Source organism: Mesoplodon densirostris, chromosome 8 (assembly GCF_025265405.1).
Source record: "Mesoplodon densirostris isolate mMesDen1 chromosome 8, mMesDen1 primary haplotype, whole genome shotgun sequence".
Lineage (NCBI taxonomy): Eukaryota > Metazoa > Chordata > Mammalia > Artiodactyla > Ziphiidae > Mesoplodon > Mesoplodon densirostris.
In genome coordinates this window covers 64,330,393-64,348,907 of record NC_082668.1, presented here as the reverse complement: position 1 = coordinate 64,348,907, position 18,515 = coordinate 64,330,393, and the positions used below count along the sequence as shown (strand labels likewise).

Sequence of the window (18,515 nt, the reverse complement as noted above, 5' to 3'; positions counted from 1 at the left end):
CTCAGAAAGCAATAAAAAATAAAACTCTGGGGGAAAAAACATCTGTATAAGAAATTCACAATCCAAAAGTATATCAAACTAAACAATAGCATGATTATAAGCAAATGATGAAGCATAAGCTTTAAAAATAAGAACATTATAATATGTGTGGCCGATATGGCATAGCATTGGACCCATGGATAAGTTAATCCAATCTGGCAAATCACCTGGGGAAAAATTCCATAATATTTACATGATAAATATGAAGTAAATGCTCATGACTGACTGTTTTTTTTTCACATTTAGATTCAAAATATGCGGGGCAGTGTAATAGAAGACTTGATTGTGGTTGTGAAACAACATAAACTTACTAATATAACCTTCAAATGTAAAAGAAAGGAGAATCTTTTTCACCAGGATTGAGGGTCACAGAGTCATGATATTGTAAGAAAAGGGAAGGAAGTCTAATACTTGGTGCTGCAGTAAGCAGCCTTACCTAATCATAATCACATGAACGTTGTTTTTTTGGTTTTCTGCTTTTAGAGTCAACCTATAAATAAGTCATAATTACAGAAACCAGTGAAATAATATAAAATTTCAAAATGTAGAATACTCAATAGCAAAGGCAGAGGAGATGAAAGGGGAAAAGGACACTATGCTTCTCATCTTGCCAATGGATGCATTGTCTCAATTTTCTATGGTTAATAGAACAATAAATAGAGGTTCAAGTATGTTGGATGTTTCAGAGGAAGCCAACAGTAACAGCAAGACCATCTATATTTGAGTATTTGGGGAAGAGAGGGCCAGGTAGATGAAGTCTAGTTTAATTAAGATTCATTGTAAAATAAATCTGAGGTAATGTCTAAGCTTTATAAATAAAGATATTAAAACATGACAGATAAGAAAGATATTGACAAAAATCTATACCCCAAATAACAATAACATAAGATAGGGAGGCAGCCACCAGAAGAACTGTGAACAGAAACCATTCCAAATGGTGCACTGCAAGAAAGAAAACTGGGGTAAGGCAGGAAAACACTGCTTTTCATCATAAATCCTGGAGGCATACTATTTCATCCTCAGACTGGTTGTTTCCTTTACAATATACTGAGTAAAAAATATAAGTAGTGCAGCACTATTCTCAATTTCTACTAATATCATCCAGTATGGTTTTGTCCATACAAAGATGAAAGAAACCACTTTCTAAATATACAGTACTTTCTAACTCTATCATTTTGATATAAGGAAACACTAGTTGCTCCTAAAAACCAACCAATTGTTATCTTTTCTAAAAATTGCACTGCCAAGTGTTTTCTGTTCTTGGATGTCAATGCTGCCATTTGAAAGATTATGTAAGGTAGTTTGGTTGATGCTAAAGAGCTATTATCTCAGTTCCAAAAGCAAGTAGAGGACATGTATAAGCACACCTACCACCCTAAAATGTATCCTCTTCCTTATAATTTACATATTATACTGATTGGAGTTTTGTTTTCTATGAGAGGCTCAATGTAATAAACTCATACTTTTAAAAAGCTCTTGCCATCCCCTTGGCAAATGTGAAAGCACTTGGAGAAATTGAAAGCTTTTCAGAAGCTACCACTGCAATGGCACAATGATTGCAACGCCCACCTGAGCTATTACGATTTCCTTCCACTGGGTGATCATTCAGAATTATCTGCTGGCCCCTTTTTGGCATCACAATGTACCCTTCTCATTAGTCTTATTAAAGAAATCAGGAAATGCAGCCTCAATCAAGAGACTGTTTCCAGATCTAAAACCTAGCCAAAGAAATCACATATTGGCTAGGTCTCCATGAGTCCTAAAAACAGGTTTTGAAGAAAGGCTTTGTGACTGAGCTTAGACTGTGTGATACTGGGACAGTTTTCTTTTCACATGAAGTACTTTGTGAATATAGTTCTGCTGGGCATTAAAGTCCATAAAACACAGCCTTTCCTGCCCCACAGTGAGGGCTCAACGAAGGCTGGCTGAATTCAAAACTCAGGCCTCTCAGTCTGTTGGGAACATTACATAAAAGAGTAAACACTTTGGGGCTTCCCTGGTGACGCAGTGGTCAAGAATCCGCCTGCCAATGCAGGGGACATGGGTTCGAGTCCTGGTCCGAGAAGATCGCACATGCTGCGGAGCAACTAAGCCTGTGTGCCACAACTTCTGAGCCTGCGCTCTAGAGCCTGCGAGACACAACTACTGAAGCCCGCACACCTAGAGCCCGTGCGCCACAACAAGAGAAGCCTCTGCAATGAGAAGCCCGTGCACTGCAACGAAGAGTAGCCCCCGCTCGCCGCAACTAAAGAAAGCCGGCGCACAGCAACAAAGACCCAACTCAGCCAAAAATAAATAAATAAATAAATTTATTAAAAAAAAAAAAAAAGAGTAAACACTGAAAAGTGTCTGTGGCCTTGTCAAGCCCCCCCCACCCCCGCCAGGTATCAGGAAGCACACTCGTAAGACGCAAAATACCGCGTACAGCTTTCCCAAACCTTGGTAGTGGAGGCCTTTATTCCACATGTGGAAAATTAGACAGTTTAAAGAATTTGATATATATTCTTTGGGCAAATGCACTGCAGAATAAATTTAAAGGCATTATCCCTCTTTCTAAATAATTCTTCTCTTGAAAGAGTTAAGTCATTTTACTTGGAGAAATTAAATATTTAACTGTTAATCATTAATTTATGTTATGTGAGTTTTCATAACCAATCAGAAACACTGATTTCATTGGTTTTTTCTAAGTCTTTGCCTTAGATGTGCTAAGAAAATGGACTTAAAGTACTAAATTTGACTAGGCCTGCATTTTTTAAAAATTGGTTTAATCCTTTCTACTCGGTTAAAAAAAAAAGTCTCAGAAGAAGCCTTACAAAAAATTCACAGTTAAAACTGAAACAAGCCCAAGAAGTGACTATATTTGCATAACTTGAACTGTATTTGGAAGAAAATTCCACTGAAGACAACAATGGAAGCTTATCAAATTGGAATTTCACATAGATTTTCCATAGCCCTACTAATGAATTCAGACTGACTCATTGGTCAGCTATGGTGAAAATGTAATGGAGCTCTAAGATAGGAAATGTATCACTGGAGTGTGTTCAGTGGTTCCATTACATCAGTATGAAAACTGCATCAGGCATCCGGTTTCTCTGCTGCTTTCCGAGACCAATTCTAGAGCACTATGGTTATTAATTCTTTAGCATTTTGACTGGGGCCAGACTGTGCCACTGAATTAAAACCCCTTTTATTTTGCCACAGTCATGAAAAATTTGGACTTTATGTCAGATTGGGATTGTTTGGGCTACTTATCTGGTTTTATATTTTGTCAGGATGGCAGGTAACATGCTACTGAATCCTTTCTAAGAAACTTTTAATCTAGGGGATAAATTCGAAGGCAGAATTGAAGGTACTACTGTATTACTATATGAAGTTGGATCGTAGAGGACCAAATGCTGTCCACTGAAAAGGACACTTCAGAGAGTAAAAGTCTGAGCTAAGATTGATTTAAAGCATGTTCGAGTTCTACTTCCAAATGCTTACATTCTAAGAATTTTCCATTCTATTAGTGATAGGTATGTTCATGCTGCATAGAATTTCACCTTTCACAATTGGTTCAGAATGCTAGATGATTTTTGTGATATGTTCACCTCTTTTAAAGTGGACTGAAATTGATAGGTCAGTTAGTCTAAACTATTGAAATAATTCTCATTCTAAGTAGTGCTGAAAATATTATCTGCTTTGTCCTGTTCCTGAGAAATAATTGCATATTAAATCACTTTTTGATTTCTATAAGGATCAGTCTTTCAACTTTGTTCTCAAAGTTTATTTTAGGACTTCATTTTAGCCCAAATTCTTTTCAAACTCTTTCTTGTATTTAACTTTCAAAATATATGCATCAGTTAGAAAATTTGAGAACCAGAGAGAATAATGGACTTGATGCATGTTTTCTTCTTAGGAAAATAATATATTTGCCTGTGTGATCTAAGTGATGATTTCCAGTTATAGAAATCTACATCACTGGTTTTATCTGTCCATCTATCCTTTCATCTATATGGTATACTACTGGTAATAACAACAGTAATGAATAATAATAGCATTAATAATAGCAGAGGACATTTCTTGAATAATTATGTTCCAGAAACTCTGTTAAATCCTTTAAATGGATTATCTCATTTATTTGTTTTAGTGGTCCTCTCGGTGGTGGGTATAAGTATACCCATTTAACAGAAGAGGTATCTGAGGCTCAGAGATCATAACTTGTTCAATGTCCATATTAGTGAGTGGTAGAACCAAGGTCTGAATTCCAATTACAGTCTCTTGACAGAGTGTTTTTTTATTCTGGTGGCTGGGCTGGTCTAGGATATTTTATATACTTTAGATATATTTGCAAAAGTACCTGCTTATTTCAGTTTAGATTGAGTTCTAGGTTCTCCAGCTCTCAAATCTGTAAGTTTTCATGACACTGGTTTAGCTTGGACTTTCTTCCTAGCACTTTCTTCCTCTCATTTACTTCAGACTATGACTACATGATCAGATAACTTATTATACAAATGAGGACTCATCTGAGAATGAAAAGGGCTGCTGTTACTAAGTATTCTGGGACAATAGGTATAACTAGGATTGTCCAGGCACGTGGGGACATGGGATCATTCTGATGGGTCACCAGGATACTTCTTCTCGGCTCCTGGTCCAGAGCCCAGATCCTCTGAGGGCAAAACTAGGTGTTTTTTTTCAATGATCCTCTGATACAACCTTTATTTTCTCAGGATTAGTTTTCTGGACAAGTATTTTTTCCTCTGTTATAGAGCAGAACGTTTAATAAGCAACCTAAAAAGAGTAAAATATCTTAATACTCCTTTAGAGCTGAATAACTATGGACACAGAGGCACATTTATTTATCACTGTTACAGTAAAAGTATAAAATGCTCTATACCTTTAATAAGTCCTTTTTCTTGCAGAGTTTTCAGGGAAGGTCTTCGGGTAATAAACTTCTTTAATCTGCTTTTAACTCGGTTTTTGTCGCTTGTATCAGAAGCACTATGATGCAGTCTGAACACTGGAGATTAAAAAAAAAGTCAGAGGCTTTCAGTAAATTTTTCCTTTATGATTATTACTTTATGCAAATATGAATAGAAAATAGTAGTTATGGGACAACTACCTGAATTAATAGCTCAGGCCCTTCTGCTTAGACAGGGCATAGGAGTAAAAATTTGCCCATATGAAAATATTAGCTCTGTTGCAACATGCATGTGTAATGAGAATGTGGTTAGCTCCATATTTTGACAATTTATTTTCACATTCATTTCCTCATATTTACCACAATAATCTTTATCTGTATAATTCCACCAAACTGAATCCATACACAAAATTGCAGAAAAGTTCATCTAACTTAGAGATTAAAAAGCTCTGGTTAATTTCAATTAATTGTGATTATATACTGCCTGTAGGAAATGTAGGCATTTTCAAAGATCCTGCTTGCCCAAATAATTTCGTCAATTTTCTTTATCAAGTTGACCCAAAGTGATTTCTTTTTCAGAAAGCAGATATTTCTTACTCTTCTTATTTGTGTGAAATTACCACTAGGTGAAATTCTGTAACACATATTGCCTCAAACTTCTGCCATGTCTTCATCAGTCCCCCATCCTCAGTTTCCTAGCCTCACTGTTATATTCAAAGTTAGGTGTGCATCAAATTCATTTCCTAAGCAAATCTTTGCTGAATGTCTACTGATTATCACATCCCATGCTAAACGCTGTGAATTCAATGATGAACGTAACACTTAAGGTCTGTACCTTCATTAAGCATGGAGTCTAAATACATTCAAGTTATCTTATTATTAATGACTTTATTAACTAACTTGTTAATAATGATTCTTATCATTAATAATTCCTGAAATGATAGGAATTTATTATCTCTACGACCTTAGACACAGATCGTAAGTGGGCCCTTCACTGTCTTAACCTAATTACTGACATCATGTGAGGATTTGTGGCACTTAAGTAGGAACATAGAGGTTCTTTTCCTCTCAAATCATATTTTAGAATAAGCCAATCATTCAGATGGGTTAATGATAATATGACTAAAATGTATTGACACCGTAATTTATGCTTGATATTCTCCTAAGCACCTAACATGATTTAACCTAATTCTACTGCAATGTAAGCTACATGTAGGCAGGGATTTTTATCTACTTTTACAAATGTTATTCACTAATGTGTCCCTAATACCTCAAACACTGTTTAGAATTAGTGTTTAGTCAATATTTGTTGAATCAAATCTCAAATGACCTTTTGAAGTATATAAACTAATTCATCCATTTTAGAGATGAAGAAGCTAAGTCAAAGAGTCAAGCTAAGTAACTTGTCCAAGGTCCAGTTTGGATATGGGACCAGTCTCATAGGATTCTTATCTGGTATTCTAATGTATTGGAGTATTGGTGAAAGAATGGAAGGGGAAGGAAAACATAAACATCAGGAGCTCACGTAGTCATTTAAAGTAGAATGGTTTTAATCAACTAAAATTTTTTAAGTAGCTATTGGGTGCAAAACATTTTACTAAGTTAACAGTTGTAGGGGAGCTTTACTTGAGTCATTCTATCCTCTCCTGAGGATCTCAGAAGAAAAAAGAGAGAGATTTAGGAGGGAGCTGCAGCTGGAAGAAAATAAATTGCCTGAATTAGAGGATCTGAAGTCAAATTTTCCCAGTGGGGTCTCCAAGGAACCCGCAAAAGTGCCTAAGGGAGAGTGTATGCTTTAAAAATTCTGCCTGGCCTAGAGTGTGAGAAGCTTTCTTATAACTGGTCAAATAAGGATATTTTTGCAACCTCCTTCCTCTAGCTTTAACCACAAAGTAGTTATAAACTTGTGTTAGCAAAATGGGGAGTTGGAGTGAAGTGTTAGGCTAAGGAAAAGAAGAGGAAGACATCCTGCCCTCCTCCTAGCTAAGTGTAGAGTGGAGTTTTAATTTTTAATTAAGTTCAAAATTTTGATTATCACATGGGGTTATACACTATTAAATACTGAGTTGAGACAGTACTTGCCACTTATAAGACCTTAATATCTTATATTACCTCAAAGTAAAGTTCTCAATCTTAGTACTATTGATATTCAAAAAAGAAAATTTTTTTTGCAGGGAGTTGCTCTGTACAGGATAAGGATGTTGAGAAGCCTCCCTGGCCTCCACCCACAATATGTCAGTAGCACACTCTCCTCAGTTGTGACAATCAAAAATGTCTCCAGACATTGTTAAATGTCTTCTGGGGTGAGAGGGGGAAAAAGTGCTCCCTGCTGAGAATCATTCCCTTAAACTGAAGGGACAAGTTATAGGACCTGCTTCAGTTTTTGTTTATTGGTGGTGGAAGGGCTACTCCCACACTGACAAAATGTAAAGCAACAGTGAAAAGCAAAACAAAACCCTATTATTTTAATAATATATCTCTCTATAAGTAGCATGTATATAAAAATATATATGTAAAACATACATATCTGATCTATCTATTGTCTATCTATCTGCTATCTATTAATTAAATGAGCTGTTTATAAAAGTACAACCACTCTCATGTGAGGGTGGTCAATGGGGCTATCACTTGAAGAGGTTGGGAAGCACTGCTGTAGACCAGAGCGTCCCAACTATTGTATCTGACAGGATGGTTATGTAGAGTGAGATTTATGGATGCCCTCAGCACTCTGGGTAATTGAGCAAGACCAAGGCAACCTGAGCCCCTGGGAAGCTGTTGTTGGCTATGAGCAGTCTTATTTATTTGTTCCAGTGGGCTATGCAAATATTATCATTATTTTGTGTATTTGAACGTAAAAGGGTTTGAGGAGCACTGCTTTAGACCTGTGCTGTCCAATATGGTAGCCACTAGTCACTCAGAGCTATTGAGTACATGAAATGCAGCTTGTGCCATAGGTTGAAATAATAATGTTTTGGATATTTTTGTTAAAAAATATATTGTTAAAATAATATATTATTAAAATTTATTTCTTGTTACTTAAAAAAATGTGGCTATGAGAAGATCTTAAATTACACACATAGCTCAGATATTTTTGGACAGTGCTGCTAGGTGATACACACACACACACACACCCACACACACATACACACATTGACCACCTACTGAATACATGGCAGTGCTGGATTTAACTGTTGTGGATAGAAATGCATATGGTCTATATAGTAATAATACATCATGATAAGGAGTTTGAAGTATAAGAAACTAAGGGTTCTTAGAGGAGGAACTGACCTCAGGTCATTTTGGAGAAATAGCAAGTGCCTTGAAAACCCATGCAAGCCATAGTTGCTTTCACAGGACCATGAATGTCAGGCATTAACTGATTCAAAACTGTATGATTGGATGAGTCATTCTGAGTGTCTTAATATACTCTGCTTATATGCTATCCTATCAACTTTCATCTGGGTCTAGTCATATATAATCTGCTCCAATTGATAGCTGTATCAAAGCCCCATGGCTCTGGTTCTAGTACTGGGAGCTAAAGGGACACTTATCCTTCAGGAAAAATCTACCTCAGTAATTCTGGTCTCAAGTCTGCCTTTGAAATGATATGGAATAATCAATCTAAATTTTCACAGGTTACCATTTTCTATGTCTAGTCTCACCTCAAAATCTTGTTATTTTCCAAGATAGAACGTCAAGAAATTAAGGGCCAAAAGAGGTATTTTTTTCTGCCAATTAGGGACTAGTAAATATGATATGATTAAAAAGTACTTTGTAAATTAAAACACATACATATGGTATAAATGTGAGATTATGAAACTGATCATATAGTGTAAATATATATATATATTTTTTCAATACCAACTTCTGCCTCCACATGTGAGAAATGTTATGTAAGGTGCACTGGTTTTTCAAGAAAAATGAAAGTGTATTTTAAAATGCTTTAGCTTGTTTCTTTCTCATACATTCTGAGAAGCTAGCAGAGTCTTGAATATGATTACACAGTTTTAACATAGCCAAACTACCCGAAGTTGCCTCTAATGATGACTTTCCTGGAGACAGACTAGAGTGTCAACTTCCATTTCCTGATGCCATAAATAATCGTCCTCAGATGACAAGTCAAATTGCCAGGCCTTTGCCATCATTCATTCTGCTCACTTTGTTCGCAGAAGTTGTTCGCAGAGATACGCAGAAGTTAAAGTCAACAGATGACTATAATATATGGCATAATTTTTATTAACCAAATAACTTGAAAGCGCTGTAAATACAAACTAAAAATGTAAAAAGCACATGGTTATAAAGCAAAGTCCATCACTGGACCCCTGTAAACAGCAATAAAACTCTTTGAATATTGTGGTTTACAAATCTGATTTTAACAGCCAAACTTATAAAACAGTTTACGCTTTTCTGTTGTCAAGGGAGAAAAACTTGCCAAATTGTTCATTTTAAGTAAATACAACATAACCAATTAAGGAAAGCAAAATTTAAACACATGCCTATGGTAATCAGGACATAGTTTGCTTCTGATTTCACTACTGATTTTAACAGAACAGTGTTCCTTCCACTTTCCCACAGCACCCAAGTGACCCCACACATACTTTTAGAAACTTGTAATCACACAGTGCAAATAAAAGGACACTTTACTGGAAAATACACAGTGTGGTACAATAATCCATCATTTATGAAAAATAGAATTCAGCCTTTTCTCTTTCCTCAGAGATTCAACTACATTTTGAGGGTGAAGCTTACTGCAATTTAAAGATTTATGTTAAGCCAGTGAGCAGTTTTTTTCCGTTCCCATTTAAACTTTTTATTCAAAAATGAAAAGAGACTAAAGAGATAGGGGTTTAAATTCCAAAGCATTTAATCTGATTTACAGAGGAATCACTCTTAATTCTACATATTTTCACCTCCACGAAAACTTAACTTGAATTGGATTAGCTTTCCAGGTATCCTAGAATTTACTTTTATTTCCTTTATGCTTCCTCTTTTTTTTTTTTTTTCCACTGATGGGTGATCTTTTCTTTCAAGCCCAAACAAATAGACTATTTTCCAAAGCGTAAGAATTTTGAATAACAATATGCAGTTTAAGTCTCCACACTCATAGGCCAAAGGCATTAGCTTTAAGCACCATTCTTAACCAGTGGAGAGATTTAATTGGTGTTAAAGCTGCTCACACCAGAGAATAGTTAGGATCCTGGGTTTTTCAAGATGATCTTCAATAAATATCATTACATATGAGAATAAGGCATTAGCCCAACACAAGTTTTATACCTGACGCAGCCATTATGGTGTTAAAACCACCTCTAGAGGTAGGAATGCTTATTGTAATGGATGCCCTTTGTATATTTATTTCCCAACTTTAGTAATGGGAGGAGGAAGCAACACAATTTAGATGATGAATATCCACTACCATTCTATTAAGGGATGGGAACCACAAAAGAAAAACCTTCAAATCTTCCAGAATCCAACGGTTTGGATAATATGATCCAGAATTGTGCATCTGCCAGAATTTTTCTTGCTATGGACCTTATTTTGAAATATCCCCTTTTCCTGCCAAACTGCTGTTCTCGCGGTATTCCCATGTTACAATTACATGTTGTTAATATTATTATTATTTTTTTAAATTTGGAAATGCTGGGAGAGCTAACATTTCAGAAACGTTGCTAAAGGAAAGTAGAGTCATTACCCTTCAGAAATGCTATTACAAACAAATTTCTAGGCTACTTGTTGTCACTTTTTTGATGGGGTTTTACATAGGGATCAACATCAGGTGTAGATAGACAGTTGTATTAGCAGCTAAGAGCTCCCAACACAGAGAGTCTGGTAGGATGTTCAGAGCAAAACTGGCGGCAGTTGCTTAGTGCAATCATCTTACCGCACTGCAGTGTTTGGAGAGGGAAATCCAGAAAGAAATGACAAAATAGGGTTATATCAGGCTCTTCATCCCCAGGGATTCGAAAACACTTCTCAAACCATCACACGGATTACAAAACAAAGTGCTGATTGTCTCCTTTCATATTTTCCAATATGACCTTCTTGTATTTGGAATTATCCTGTTGTACCACTTTCTAAATTACTAAAACAAGAGCACCTTACCCAAAATAGAGAAATAAAGTTTATTAAGTTTCTTCCCAGTCTCCTGCCTGATTCTTTTACAGGGCATATCTGCTTGCCCTAATTCATTAGGCTGTAATAAATACTGCTTTGCTCTCTCCAGAGTGTGGTTTTAGAGCTCCAAAACTTTGCACATAACTCCATGTCGGAGTGGGCAGAAAGGGTAAGTCTGGACTTAATGTACTGAAATGTACTGTTGGTCATTTAATATCTTTTTTTTTTTTCACATGCTCAGTGTAAACAGAAGTCATAATTTCAATCCCCTGAGGAGCTAAGTTATTGAAACTTTAAGTGACTTACTTGAAACACAAATAATGATTAAATCTGGAAATAATTGGAAGAGGGAATGCAGGGCATTTTAACAGCAATGCTTTATTTTAACCACTTAATTCCCACTTAGATATTGTAGAAATATAAAATAAATAATCAGCTGGAAACGAAAAGGTATGAAAACGTTCTCTTGCCAATGATTCATATTTATGCTATCGACTCATTTAAAGAGGAGTGAGAATTCATGCAATGAAATATGTTTACTTTTAGGCTAAATTATCTAGTTTAAATAGACAAATCTAATCATATTTTTATATTTTCAGTGTCAATAAAGAGCTGGCAGTTTACTGTCATGGCCCTGTAATTCAGCCATATGGAAATGCCATTAACTGCTTTTTCCAGTAATGTATAAATTCTTTATTGTCTTTTCATGTATTGACCTAATTTTTTTTTTTTTTTTTTCCGGTACGCGGGCCTCTCACTGTTGTGGCCTCTCTTGTTGCGGACCACAGGCTCTGGATGCGCAGGCTCAGCGGCCATGGCTCACGGGCCCAGCCACTCCGCGACATGTGGGATCTTCCCGGACCGGGGCACGAACCCGTCTCCCCTGCATCAGCAGGCGGACACTCAACCACTGCACTACCAGGGAAGCCCTGACCTAATATTTTAATTTTGCTCATGATATATCTTAGATATGTCTATGTTGATAATGCATTTCTATAGTGTGAGTCAGGGTACTATATTTAAACTCTTTTTACAGCATTTAGCATAGCATTGAGTTACTTAAAGAATAACTTTCAGGATGTTTATAATGATGATGATGACAACTTCAAAACTGTACTGCAAATATTGAATAATTTCATCACAAATATAATTTTCTTTCAATTGTTAGTCTATCTGGTTTCTTTCTATAAGCCAGAGTTGCAAAAGATTTTTGCATCAAAGGTTATGGAAATACTACATATTCACAAAAAAAGGAAAGAAGAAAAAGAGAATACACCTAAATAGCAAAAACCTATGGTGTGTGTAGAGACATATGATGACATTTTTTCCTGAAACAGAATCAGATACAGATACAGTATAAGATGTAAAGATTCAGATCATCAAGACATATTCTATTGACTAGATATTTTATCTTGGCTTCTTACAACTTAATGTAGTGTTGATAAAACTTTGTCACTTGAGAGCTATTTCAAAACTTTGATAAATTTGCTAATAGAGTAAGGGGTTACTGAGCTAAGGCAGTAACTGATTTTGAAAGTAAAATTGTAACTGATTTTGAAAGTAAAATTACTAAGGAAAAAAAAGAAAGAAAGAAAAAAATAACATACGGCACCAATCCAGACAAAGGGCACCATGAACTAGAAACATGTTTTCCATGAGGAAAGGCTGCATATTAAATACAGGGATGGGTTCTCTCCTAGTGATAGAAAACAGGCCATGGCCAAATCAAATGAGAACAGCCTTACAGATGAATGAGAACATCAGTCCACAAACAGAGAACAAAATAAAGAAAAACCAAAACAATAGGATTGTAGGCATGGCAGTTCCCCCCATAGAGGTAGAAGCATGACAAAATTCTAGGAAATTAACACTTAGATTTCTATGGAAAAAAAAAGTCAAGTTGGAGAAAGAAATAATATTCATATTTAAGAGCATCAGACAATTTCCATGCTTACTTTACATACTGACTCATGCTTAGCAGTATTTGCATTGGGTGGGTGGTATTAAAATCTTCTCTCCATACAGACATAAATAGAGCTATCACTATGTATTTTGTGCACGTGTATGTATTTGTACCTTTGTGAAAATGTGTGTACAGATACTGTATTCTCAGCAGGCACAGGGGGGAGAAATATATAACAACTCTGAAGCTTTTTCTTTAACCTCTAAACTCTTGGCCCTACGTGTGATCAAGAATATTTTACAATGTATCCTTCATTTTTCAAACATAAAATTTGAACAAGGGGGGCTTCCCTGGTGGTGCAGTGGTTGAGAGTCCGCCTGCCGATGCAGGGGACACGGGTTCGTGCCCCGGTCCGGGAAGATCCCACATGCCGCGGAGTGGCTGGACCCATGAGCCATGGCCACTGAGCCTGCGCATCTGGAGCCTGTGCTCCGCAACGGAAGAGGCCACAGCAGTGAGAGGCCTGCGTACCACAAAAAAAAAAAAAAAAATTTGAACCAGGACAGGAAAATATATAGTCAAAAAAATCAATATTTAAGAAGAAGTGGTGGAATAGTGTTTATTTAGATTGTGAGAAAAGTTAAATAAATATATATATTTAACTTTTCTCACAATCTAAATATTATAATTTTATATATATAATCATCTACATAATTACATATAATAATCTATATAGTATTGATTCTTTTAAAGCAGTCTCAATTTCCATTTCGACTAGTCAATCTGATCATCTAAAAATCACATGTATTATTAAAAATGACTAATGTTTGTAGAGTACTACCAGTGTGAGAAGGAACTGTACTAAGAATGTCATATCTCATTTAGTCCTTATAATCATTCATTGTGGTAGGTTCTCTTATTGCTGTCTATTCTGCAGATCAGGAATCTGAGGTTCAGAGAGCTTAAGCCAAGTAGCCAATAGTGGCCGAGCCAGAAATCAAATGCAGGGCTGTTTGATTTGGAGCCCCTGGGCATGCCTAGCCTGCCCCACTGCCTGCCTCTCTATCTGTTTGGCAATGCTGTCAAAGTTCTAAGGACATAGAGAGATGGCAGTAGCCTCCCACTGTGGTCAACTACTTCCAACCTAAGGTCTTAAATCATCTGCTTCAGGTGAACTGCTGACAAAATTACTCTAGGTGCTATGTGTCACTGTAGACCTAAAAGGGAAAATGAGTTGCTTTAGGTGAGATTAGTGAATCACAGGACAGCAACAGTGTTGACAGCTGAATACTCTCTGGATTGTCAGTCAGAACAGCTGAAGGTGGCTTCTGGGCTGAACAGAGCCATAACCATCATAAACACAAATTGAGCTCTTCAGCTACTGGGCAGAAGGTGAATACAAGGATCACTCACCATGCTCCAGGTGGCTGAATGTAGCAAGATAAGAATGAATATAGAAATAGAGCTATAGGGTGGAGATTGGGGCTTCCTTTTAAGCAAAAATGCCTAGTGACCTAGCCAGTTCTCTCAATTTCTTAGTCCTTGTTCTTGATTCCTGTCATCACACAATCCTTTTTCAAAAACAGATGATGCACCCTTAGCCCACAATACATTCACAATACATTCAAAGCACATATATTCACACCTACAAACTCCTTAGTTCTTCTCTCAGCCCAACCAGAAATCTCATTCTTCTCTATACCCAACCACAGAGTCTGCTTGTATTATTCCTAGTTGCTTCATAGGAGTAAGTTCAGGATCAGCATTTAAGGGGAAGGCAGATAAGAACCACTAATATGTGGCCTCCTTCTAACAGCTAATGCTGTTCCTTTTCAAAAATGTGTGCTCCATTCTCTCTCATGCATTTTTTCTCTGTTTTGAATACTACCAGTTTTGGATTTTGAATTTCAACTCTGATACTTAACAGTGGTAAGATCTTATTTAAGTAGTATAAGTTCTTTTTGCCTCTATTTTCTCATCTGTTTAATGGCACTGACAATATCTATCCCTACCAAGGATTGTTATAGCAGGTAAATACCCTGATATATGCAAAACACCAGCACAATATCTAGGGTATAGTAAGCATTCAATAAAAACTAACAATTGTTATGAACTGTGAGGTTATGAGAGTTACCCCATATCACAATCACGGTTGTAATAATCAGTAAGTAAACAGATCAGGTGGTATGAAAAGTGCACTCTTCACCTTCCATTCCAGTGCCTCTCATTTTTTCAGCATTTACTGGTCATTTATTATGTATCTGGTATTATTAGATTATGCCTTTAGCTGTTGCATACATTAAGTTTATATTAGTTTATATGATTAATATATATTAATACATACACATTTTAATTGATGGCTATTTCGCTCTCAGTTAAAAAAAATACGTGTATACAACCCCAAGGGTTTATCTGTGATTAATTTCTGCCAGGTAGAGTGTATTTCAAGACTTTGAACATGCGTTGAAATCATTGGGTTTTGAAGAACTATCCATTAAAGACTTTCTGAACTGTGACAATGGATATTGACAGTGCTTGTCAGACTAAACCACTATTGATTGGCTCACATCATGTGTATAGCAAAACCAATTTCTTTCAAGTGCTTCTTCCTAACTGAAATACATTATTGCAGCCTTCCTCTCTGTTTATTTTAACACCAAAGCTCATCGCATGTAACACATCCAGCAAAAAGGTTTCACAATGAACAAAGCAGCAAACTGCAGCACAGAGAGAACGGAAGGCACTGAGCAATCCAAATACTCTTGTACTGTAAGTTGCTATCCCTTTGGAAAATGTCAATCTCTTGCAGAGTCTTGTTTTTATTTTACAATCCTCTTGAATATGGAAAGATCATGGACTAACAGAGCTTTGCTATTGTTTAATGATCCTGGGACTCTCACGGTTTCTACCCCTGAATGAAACTATTTTAAGTATTGTGTGTATGTTTAAGTTGTGGGAAAGAAAGAGTTTATGTTGGGTCATTGCTCCCCTGTCCACAAACATACACAGCCCTACACACACACACACACCAGGGATGTGACTTTTCCCAAGTCTTAGAATGTTTTCTTCCATGAGTGACTCAGGCCAACTTTGGCCATATGCTACACATTGTACAGTTTCATTACTAATTTGAATTTGCATTGTGCCTTTCTTCCCAAGAGGGCACATTTTTCTTACTGAAACAACACTCTTACATAACAAAGAACAGTTCTCATAATACCCTCATGAGTGGGAAGAATTCCAGATTTATTTTTTTATTTGAAAATATTATTAAACAAAATCTAAAAGCATACCTTCCCCAAGTACTGACTGATCATATCTCATGCTTCCTGCAGTGTACGAGGAGCATTCCAGGGCCTAAAGAACCTTCAGTCTTAGTTTTCACCCTCTACAAAGCTCAGAGTTTACTGTATGCAAATGCCTAGGGAAAGCAGGGTATTCCTCGATCTTGGGATAATTCTCAGAATATTCCTAAAATTGTCAACCCTCTAAAAAAGTGATCCTTAGAACTCACGAGTTACTCTGATGATAAAACGGGGAAGACTTGGTTAAGTCTACAAATACTTTAATTAAATCTGGTGTGGTGCTGTCAGCTTCTTCCCCAGTCTAAGCATGCCTGGAAATTTGAAGGAAAAAATTTGCTTAGAAGGCTGGCAAATGCTACACAAGCAAAATGTATCATTGTGCAAATCCCCTCCTTAAGTGACAGAGTTCCAAGTTTACTTGAACATTCGAGACTAGGATTTCTCCCAAGATAAGGGTCCCATTGAGCCTTGCCTCCTGCTCGTCCACGCTATGGCCCAGCAGAATGGCCTCACTCAACCCCCTGGACCATGTCCTTCCTCTGGCTTGGCCCCTTGGCCATGGCCTTCTCAACCCTCACATTCCCTAGCTCTGAGACAGGCTCCTGGCCTTGGGCCCATTTTCTTGGCACTCTCTGCAGGGGTCACTCTGTCCTGAAGAACGGCTGGTTATCAGCGTGGCAGCCTCCCGTGCCTTTTTCAGGACATCAGAGATCAGGGAATGTCAGGCCAGAGTCAGTCAGTCTCTCACAAAATAGTTTTGCTGGGATAGGACCCTCTAGTAGAGGCATCGTTTTGATGTAAGCTTCAAGCTATTTGCTCCAAAATGCGCTTGTAAACCACTGAGACCCTCCCCCATAGGAAGGGTATTGAAAATGCAAAGGGTGGGCTGAGCAGAACTGAGGACACAGTATGCAGTCTACAGTTAAGTGATCCGGGATAGTGGAGCGGTTTGTCCTCACAAATGCTGACAGACAGCTGCAATTTGCAGCTGGCAGTGAGTTTATGCTTGCTAAACAAAGATCTAGCTGGAGCCGGTGAATACTTGGCTCCATTGCAATAATCATAATTCATAACATACATTGCTAAAGAAGGAGAAAAAACTAGGAAAAGACCCAGAAAGACCCAAATCATTGTGACACTTGAAGTGGTCAGGATATACGCTGTTTTATTTGTTGTCTATTTGGAGTCTATGTGGAGTCCTTTATGGAGACGATGGTCCCCAGGTCTGTGACAAATGAAACTGCTTTCTGCTTTCCAGTCACACCTTCAGATTAACTCTTCTTTCCATTAAAAAATAGTGATAGGAGATTTACTTTCTGCCAAAATCCAATTATTATCCCAAATATTTTATTTCTTTTCCTAGATGAGTTAATTGTAATCAAGTTGCCAAGCTTTTCCTTGTTTTTGACCATCAGATAACCCCATTCTTGGGGGCAGTTCATGTTGGAGTCAGGGAAACATGAAATATTAAATCTGGAATGAACTTGAGAGAACATAAAATAAATGCTCCTTACTTTTTAAAAAAATATTTATTTATTTATTTATTTATTTATTTTTGGCTGCGTTGGGTCTTCGTTACTGTGCACGGGCTCTTCTCTAGTTGCGGCGAGCGGGGGCTACTCCTCGTTGCAGTGCGCAGGCTTCTCACTGCAGTGGCTTCTCTTGTTGCAGAGCATGGGCTCTAGGCGCACAGGCTTCAGTAGTTGTGACATGCGGGCTCAGTAGTTGTGGCTTGCGGCCTCTAGAGTGCAGGTTCAGTAGTTGTGGCACATGGGCTTAGTTGCCCTTCAGCATGTGGGATCTTCCTGGACCAGGGCTCGAACCCATTTCCCCTGCATTGGCAGGAGGATTCTTAACCACTGTGCCACCAGGGAAGCCCAAATGCCCCTTACTTTTGAGATGAGGAAAAAGACACCCAAATTGTTTAAGTCACTTGCCTTAGGCCACAGAGTAAGAAGCAGGGTAAAGATTCTCTCCAAAGTCTCAAGCACCATCTCTGGGTTTTTGTCAGCACATCTTTTATGTCTCACTAATCCCAGATTTAACTTTATTGGAAAAACTGTCCTAAATCCAGAAGAATGTTCTACAGGAGCCAGGTCTGTTGCTCTAGGCACCCACTACTAGCCCAATTCTTCCAGTGATCAGGAATTTTAGATTTGAATCTTAATGCAGTCATTGCCATCAATTAATTTCATTTTATTCTACATATTTGGAAAAAGAGTTTTGAATAGAATATGAAAATATATATATATTTTTA

The 18,515-nt window shown here is 37.2% G+C and overlaps 1 protein-coding gene across 1 annotated transcript in view; it reads right to left on the bottom strand.

Moving 5' to 3' along the window:
• Nucleotides 1–18,515, bottom strand: part of ARHGAP15 (Rho GTPase activating protein 15) — a 591,169-nt gene that overhangs the window by 255,350 nt on the left and 317,304 nt on the right. The window contains exon 8 of the mRNA XM_060106959.1: nucleotides 4,916–5,038. Within this exon, the coding sequence (XP_059962942.1) occupies nucleotides 4,916–5,038 (123 nt within the window). The remainder of the gene's footprint in view (nucleotides 1–4,915; nucleotides 5,039–18,515) is intronic.